The following is an 8,718-nucleotide window of genomic DNA, read 5'->3' as shown; positions in this document are numbered from 1 at the left end:
CTAAGATCAAAAACAATTTGTAAACAAACTACTATTTTTGTTTTTATATAGTTTTTATAATATCTCGTTTGGATTCGTTGTAAAGGAAAATATAGTTAAAACAATGGTGAAAAAAAACTTGCTTTGTTTAGACTAATCAAGATTTATAATTTAACAAAGTACTTCGGCTAAATGAGTAAGTTAATTTTTTACATATGATAACTTAGATCCATTTTGGCTAGCAGATAACAAAAAAAGTTGTAACCAGGCATGAATATCATGTTCTATTTACATCGGTATTTTGGTAGGACAAGGCATGATAAGGTATATTTTTTGCATATAAATGTCCACCTCTCGTCTTTGATGATGTGGATTCAATGACATTCAGACCATCAGACATAGCCTGTATCTCAAAACAAATTCTGCTGCCGACTCTATTGTTCAAAGCAGTGATATCAATTACAGTTTTTGCCTAATCATTGTATGTGGCCTTGTGCCTCTCATGTGGGAATTCTTTTCCTGGCATTTGATTGTGATCTGTCAGTGTACCATTTTTGACTGTTGGTTTGTATTATGTTTCAATGAATCTGTACGAGTGGGTTTGAAGGATAACAAATTCAAATAGTCAAGCTTAAAATATTTCTAATTTCAAAGAATTCTTAAGCATAATTTATTCATTTCTTCGCACGCATTATGTTGTCTTGAAGAGCACTGCAAATTAACTTTAAGTGAAATTTGGAATGAAAATGCATTTAAGTTTTTCCCATACTTGTATCAAGCTTTGGTTACATTTACCAAAATAGTTGGCTCTACAGTAAATACTGTGTTGTGGATTTGTGGCGATGGCTTATAATTATATATAAATATTACATCTTGTAACCAGTGAATTTTAGTCACTAGAGTTTATTATTGTACTGACTATGTTACTTAAATAAGTCCTTATAATTGACAAGAACATTGTAGGCACATGAAAACTAAATTCAAATGCAGTTTTAAACCGTGTTAAGGCTTTAGACTGAATGCTTACAGATTGAAGTACCACAGATCGAAAAGATGTATCATTGGATTTACTTTTTCACATGACATGTTCAAAAGAAATTATGCACCGGGGTTAAAAAAGGTCGTATGGTAGTATGCGATTGATAATTTATTGAATTAAAACATCACTTTATCTAAATATGTTCATAAGATTTCCAACATTCATGCGAATTCGAAAGCATGCTGAAGAATATTTAATAAATCTTGGTGATGAGCCGAGGGCACTTGATAATTAATTAAAGATAATTTCGCAGAGAATGGAAACATGTCATAAACGTCCTCAGGCAATACCGTGGTTCACTTTATGCCATTTACACTAGCAATGCACCTGCGAGATGAGAGTAATTTTCATTTGTCCAAGTTCATATCGGTTCATAAGTTACTGTTATGAAACTAGCTTATTGAATCGAAAACAAATCATAAACTTACATAACCGTTTTCTAGGCAGTAAAAGGCACTTATAGCTTTAAGTTTGAGGCCACTCAAAATACATTTTGGGTTTGAATTTTATTGCCCTTTAACATAATTGTGAAAAAAGAAAATAACGTTTATCAAGCCTACAAGTATTCCAGTTGCCTTATTATACCAAGATACCATGTAATATGTTGGAATAATTCGCGCCAGTCTTCTTCAGATATACTTGATGTCGTGTTTTCTCGGATTAATCTTCTAATCGTCATTGATATTGAATAAGCATTAGTACCACCGGACAATAGCTGATTAAATGATAATTAAGAAAGCCTCTGGCAAAGACGGCCGCCAGATCGCCATGCAGTTATTAAATAGGCAAGGGATTATTGAGCCATGCTGTGCAAGGCTTTTACATATGTAATAGTATATACCTATAATATTGCTCGACCTTGAAAAGTGTGAGGTTTGGTACCAATAAACTAGTAGGACCACCTGTTTCCGTCCCAGTTCAACGTGTGTTTAGCTGACCTATCGGTCACTTCGACATTTATAATGAAAAGATATGATAATGCATTTTATAATTGCTGTACGATTTGTGTATCTTTATCCGGGGATGTTCAGCATTAGCATTGTGCCTTAAAACAGTGTCTTTTTAATGTTTTGGTACTAATCCTTTCGTGTAAGTCGGCGGATTAAAAATACCACCCCCTCCAATTATATTGTTTTATTTTATATTTTATTTAATTCCTATGAACCATACTTACATTTCACGTAACAGTATATACAAAATACCACTTATGGGACATGAACAAAATAAATTCAATCACAACACCAAATTAAATCATACAAAATAACACCCTCAGTTACCAGATAACTTGAACCCTGGAACAATAACTTAATAAATGAAAGACAATGAAGATGCAACTAATTAAAACACCTAGCTATCATATTACAAAATTATTAAAGAGTCTCAATCTCAAATCATTTAACCTCATGAAAGCGTAGTATAATTCAATATCTTGAATGTTTTCACTCTTTTTAAAAATGGATTTCTCATTGAATGTGTACATAAGACATTTTTGTCAATATTTCAAAAACAACTAATAATGGATAAAATAAAATATACTTGAGAACAAGTATTTTTATTTGCTTTTGGGTTGTTGTTTTTTTGGAATTTTGACCAAAGTTTTCATAACAACAAATTATATGAGATAATGCACTTTTGCAATGAATTGATATTGAGATAGATATTTGACTAAGGTATTTTTGTGGTATACGGGCCAGGATTAATTAATTGAATAAGTCGCTATAAGGTTCATGGTGTACATACAACATGATTTTCGTCAACTAAGTACTTCTGAAATATAGTACTCAGATATTCTACAGCAGGACATGAATGTTTTTGACTCATCATTATTTCCTAATTACGGAACTAGTTCAAGAAAACAGACTATGGATGGTAAACCGATGGTCGCCAATGCTGGTTGCGCATTGATGATTATTCGATATAATGACAATGATCACACGAATGTTTCGTCGCTTGTATCCACTTGAAGCACCTTCTCTGTAATATTTATTTTGTTGATACCACTCGAACTATTCATGATACTTGAAACTCTTGAAGTTTCAATCATGGCGGCCGTGTCTATTGTCTTTCGTTGCCTGCTTAATAGCACACGTAAACATGGGACAAGTTCTAACAGCGCTTTTCGAAATAAACTGTGTCTTGCCACATATATCATGGGGTTCCAGATTATTGAGGTCTTGGCAATTAATGCTGGAAATATCGTTACTATTGTTGGCACGTACTCAACTTTTCCAAATGTCACAATTAAAGTCACAACCGAATAAGGCGTCCAGCTAATTAAGAAAGCTCCTGCAATAAATGTAATTGATAAAGATAAACGTACATGTAGTGCGTACAACATATTGAATATAATTATCCTTTTATAGTTGTTTATCACCTCCGAAATGGGATCTTGGATCGTCAACTTGACTGATATCTGCAATCTGAATAATGACAACGGGGAGAAATATATATGCTTAGCATATGACACAAAAGACCCAAGAGATCCGAGTACTACTCACGGGGCGTAATTACGTCAACACGCAGGTAAAGCGATTGCCAAATATACTAAAAGTGCACTGCTTCCACATTTCTGCATATTTTGCAAATATTTTTGCCATTATTGCAACATAATAAAGATACAGGTAACGTAAGAAGAATGCTTTATATCAATATACAGATAGCAAAGCAAATACCATTTCATTGAATAATGCAAAAAAGATGGATAAACCTTACCAATCATCAGTAAAACTGTTATAGCCATTTTTCGATCTCGTTTTAGTCGAGACGAACGTTGTTTCAAACTTTGTCGAAATTTCGTCGTCTGTTCTCTTTGAAGCTGAAAAAGTAAGTTTACTTAAATCTTTAAGCAATAAACACGTTCTTAATAAGTGTAGAATAAAAACAACATGACGCACATGTGATCAGTAAATATAATGAATATAAAACAATAATACATAATTATGTTACTATGAAAGGTAGCACATTTCTACAGTGTTTCTGCGATATTTTGCATGACTCGGCGATTATCAGTTTATCGACCTCGGCCGATTATCAGTTTATCGACCTCGGCCGATTATCAGTTTATCGACCTCGGCCGAATGTAAATTATCGTTTTGCTACCCGCCTGAGAATCGTTCGCACGTGAATTTCTGGAAATCAAAACGTCAACCTGCGAAAATCATGGAATGCAGTATTTACTACATAATTTAAACGTACTGATCTGTTCAAACAGAATGACCATTAAACATGTAAAGGGATGCAGTTAAGGAATGTCAGTAATCAATAACCATTGTTTACTGCAAACATCATTACTGATTGTGTTTTTATTAATTTTATACAATTCAATTCATTTTTTTCTGAGTGTTATGTATAATGATGAAACTGCTAACGCAAACAACGCTTTGCATTCGTGATAAACTCTGTTGGCTTGCGACGCTAATTTTGCACAGAAAACATTTCAAATGAGAAGTATCGAACATGAATCGTTACGACACGACAGAACCGCGATGGTATTTCAACTTGACATGTTCACGAGTTCACGTTTTTAACTTCGTGAATTTAAAATTTTAACTTTTTGAATCCTCGAGGTCAAAGATTCACGAATACCTGATTTCAATTTTCTATGATTTAATCTTTATGAATTCACGGTTCCACAGTTCATAATACATGTTTGCAAGAAACATACTTTATTTTTGCGTTTTGTTCGCAGTTTTAATGTCTCTTGTTAAAGATTAATTTCACCTATCTTTTTAAAGTTCCTTTGGACTAAACTAGATCATCTTCCTAAGATTAAGACCAAGCTGCGTTGTTAGATAATTATTAGATAATAGCGCAGGACAATAGTTGATAATCAGTATATAACGTAAGTCAATCTAATGGTCATGGATCATTGATTTACCGTAAAGGTATGATATTTATATAACTTAATCCGACTAGCAACATCTTTCATAGATCCAAATAAAAATATTGAAGTTCAACCCATATGAATGGCCAGTTTTCAATTATATCTAGAGATACCATATTGATTAAATTCAGATAATTGGATTATAAAATTGACAGTGAGATCATAAACCTCAATATTTAACTCCTTAGAATTGAGCAGTTAATTCATAGCGACACATGGAAGTAGTTTCTACAAAGCTTGCCTCATTAGTTGCCTTGTTTGCAGCCTTGTTTTAAATTCATACCGTCATTTCAAAAGGTTTTAACAACGTATTTTTATGAGATGAGAGAGGATTTTAACAGAATAACATCACATTTTTTTTAACTCTTAATCAAACAAGCATACTTACTAGATGGCGGTGTTAATTTTGTCTCTATCTCAATTTTATTCCGTTTGAATGAGACTGTCCTTGACTTCTTGCAACGCCACAAACATTAGTATAAAATTTAAATTCAAGTACTTTTTATAAGTACACATGCAGGTTTTCTATCTTCAAGTCAATGAACGGTGTTCTAATTTAATGTACATCAGCGGTGTTCCTTTTTTTCAAGAACATAAGCGGTATTTGTTTTGCATGCGCCTTTTTAAAATGGCCTCGGAGAACAAGATAATAAAAGCTCAATTGTGGAAACATACCCTATGAAATATCCCTGCATAGCTGACCACTATCACGAAGAGCGGAACCATCCAAGCAAGTATCAGCGCAGACAAAGTGAAAGACACATCTGCCACCCTCTTACTTCTCCAGTTAATTGCACACCGAACCCGTATACCCTCTAATTGATAGGAACTCCAACCTACGGCTGTAAGTACAAACAAATGGATTAGGTTGTGGTTAGTATAGCCATGGATAACGTTCAAGTCTTCTTCATTAGTACTCGAATGTGAGGTATACAATTAATGCATTCAATCAATAAGGGTGTAAAATTTGATTGCTTGTATATTAGTTTTGTATCATTTGAAAATGTTTTGTATGTAGAGAACAAAATATGAAAATATGACTAGGTTTTACGTTACAAATGGCAAAAAGGCATTTCACTAGCAATGAAAAGATACACATTTATACCACCATAACTGATGGTAAACAGTAATAAAAACCGTTTCGGATATTTATTATTTATAAGTCAGGGACAGGCTTTCCAAATGATACCTAAATGCGGTCGTGTCCCCAAGCCTAAACAATTAACGATATTTGCCAAAAAGCGCGAAAAATAGTGATTGTTTTAGGGTAAACTCGGAATTGTTTTCACCAATTGATAATCAAATCTATATTTCACGTTTATATGCCTAAAAAATTACAAAATGACATTCAATTGAAGATTTGTGACAGAAGCGAGGAATAGCTTATAAGCTTCCTTCTCAATTCAGTCGTGATTATTTTGTTATGTGAATATATCACATGCTTACTTTGCCTGTATTATTATGTTAGACAAACTTTTATTATTGATTATGCTCTAACCTTGTGTATTCCTTAAACTGTATCTTTTGAAATAAATATTATTTAAACCAATTGAAGATTTTCAGAAAAGCGCACAAAATTGTAGGCGCTTAAGTGACATCTAGACATTTTGTTCAATCCCTAGTTGCGTTGACCTCTGATTCGATCTTGAAACCACGTGATTTGGACGTGAGAACGGGCCTTAATTACGAAACAAAAATATCAAATCGATAAGTACATTGTTTGAGACTGTAAAACATCTATAAACCATCGAAAAACACTATTTATATCGAAAAACATATAACAGATGTTTGCATATCGTGTGTCTTCAGCTACAACTAAAAGCTATTTTGTATGAGTGTAAGGGGAGTTTTTATTGTTGAACGATGCTCTAAATAATGGACGCTTGAACTTTCCTCTTAAGAACATATTAGCAACCAAAAGTTCTATTTTTTTCCTTGGTTTCATATATGGAAATACATATTAATGGAAATACGTATTAATCATTATCAGTATTTTAAGGCGTGTTAATATATTTTCTTTGTTTAAGTGTCATCAGATGGTAAATTGCCCTGTGACCATTGTTTCAAAAGATTATTTTCCATTTGGTTCGTTAAAATAATAACTTTTACTTTTGTTTGAAGATATGCAGCTTGTCAGATAGTCAGTTTTCCCACTATTCATATCCTTTTCTACCATTTTACTGTTTTCATATTTTCTTCTAAAGATTTACAAAAGCTAGAATGGATATATAAAAAGTTAATTTCTAAAACAAATGCTATACAAATAAAATTGTGTCTCCTTAGTTTATTCAAATGGTACTGTAATTTAGATATGTTTTAGAGACAGTGTTCAACAAATGGAAGTATTTCTCAATCATTTCAATCCTATAATCTTTTAATTGCTTGAGGAGAAAATCGTTCAAAAATTAAAAAAAGACAATTAGTTATGTGTTCATTGTAGGTTGTTTTCGTTTCAGGATGCCCAACACACGTAAATCAAGAGAATGCATTATTTAACTTTTCCGTTATATATTGTATGAAAATGTCGCTGTGAAGTAGTGTATGACGTCTAATTGAAACATTTATCAGAGAACAGTATTAACTTAAACTAAGGAGGAGATTGTTAACATCAGTAACATTAACATTGTTAACACTGTTGAAATAACCTCCTTGGTGCGAAACCGCCTTTAGTATTTTCTTTATGTAACGGATCCTAAGGCGCATGTGATATTTGAGTAATCATTTTCTTGATATTTTACAATGCATTAAATATTTATGATATTCCACTTTTATCACCTTCGTTTGTTATGTCTCCCGTTGGATGAATTATTTGCACAAGTAAAGATTGTATACTAATGGCCAGTTGCTCAGCTATTTCCTATGAAATCACCAAACTGAAGAAGCAAAGATGTGAACCCCGGGAACAATTATAAAAAATCCCTGACAGTTCAGAAAAAAAAATCCAGTACGTGTTGATACCAACGATCGTTATAGATCAAGCCTTAATTAAGCCATATATCTTAATTGTCTAATCCCGATGAGGACACAACATCAACCATTTATGTGTTTACCTGGAAACATAGCCCATAGACATCCAATAATATAGCACAAGATCACAGCTGCAATGGCCTTGCTCTTGGAGAAAGCAAATCCTCTTGGTTTAACAATGATTACGAAGCGGTCAATTGCTATGGCGGCTAGGAGTGATATCTGAGTGATTCCAAACATCGTCGTAGCAAATCCGTAGTATACACAACCTGCAAAATACAAAACCGATTATTAACAAACGTAGGTATAAAACAGAATTAATCGATTAAAGGCAATATCAGTGTAGTGCAAAATAATACTGAAAGAAAACAAATATATCGGAATATACAAGGACAAGCTCATTGCCATGCATATTATCAAAACCCCTGTGTAGAGACCCACTTAAAAGACCTAACAGCAATCAAACGAGAGACTCACTGCGTCACAAAACAACAATGGCAAGTTTCAAAGAGAGCAAAATATCTTCATTAATAACTGGTTGAGCAAAGGCATAGAGATATTAATTAGTTTGCTGTTCATGTTTTGTCAACAGTTATTAACTGCGGTTTAATCACAAGAGTCAGCTGTTCACTGAGGTGTCTAGTGTACAAGGAACCGGTTTAATATACGAATGTATGATTTAGTTGCGTTTTTGTTAAACCACAGAAGTTGACTGTTTACTGATACTTCTAATGAAATTATGACCTGTTTTATCAACACATACATAATGCGGCATCGTTTTAATACACTCCTGATTTACTACTGGTAGCTTTCCGGTAATTCAACAATTTTTATAACATAACATACGGCG

At 33.1% G+C, this 8,718-nt stretch overlaps 1 protein-coding gene across 1 annotated transcript in view; it reads right to left on the bottom strand.

The window, feature by feature from the left end:
• Window positions 1–2,948: 2,948 nt before the first annotated feature.
• Window positions 2,949–8,718, bottom strand: part of LOC128241134 (parapinopsin-like) — a 77,658-nt gene continuing 71,888 nt past the window's right edge. The window contains exons 2-5 of the mRNA XM_052958107.1: window positions 7,952–8,137; window positions 5,577–5,743; window positions 3,731–3,833; window positions 2,949–3,304 (exon numbers count right to left, since the gene is read on the bottom strand). Coding sequence (XP_052814067.1) covers window positions 2,949–3,304; window positions 3,731–3,833; window positions 5,577–5,743; window positions 7,952–8,137 — 812 coding nt within the window. The remainder of the gene's footprint in view (window positions 3,305–3,730; window positions 3,834–5,576; window positions 5,744–7,951; window positions 8,138–8,718) is intronic.

Source organism: Mya arenaria, chromosome 7 (assembly GCF_026914265.1).
Source record: "Mya arenaria isolate MELC-2E11 chromosome 7, ASM2691426v1".
Taxonomy (NCBI): domain Eukaryota; kingdom Metazoa; phylum Mollusca; class Bivalvia; order Myida; family Myidae; genus Mya; species Mya arenaria.
This window is presented reverse-complemented; position numbering and strand designations above follow the sequence as displayed.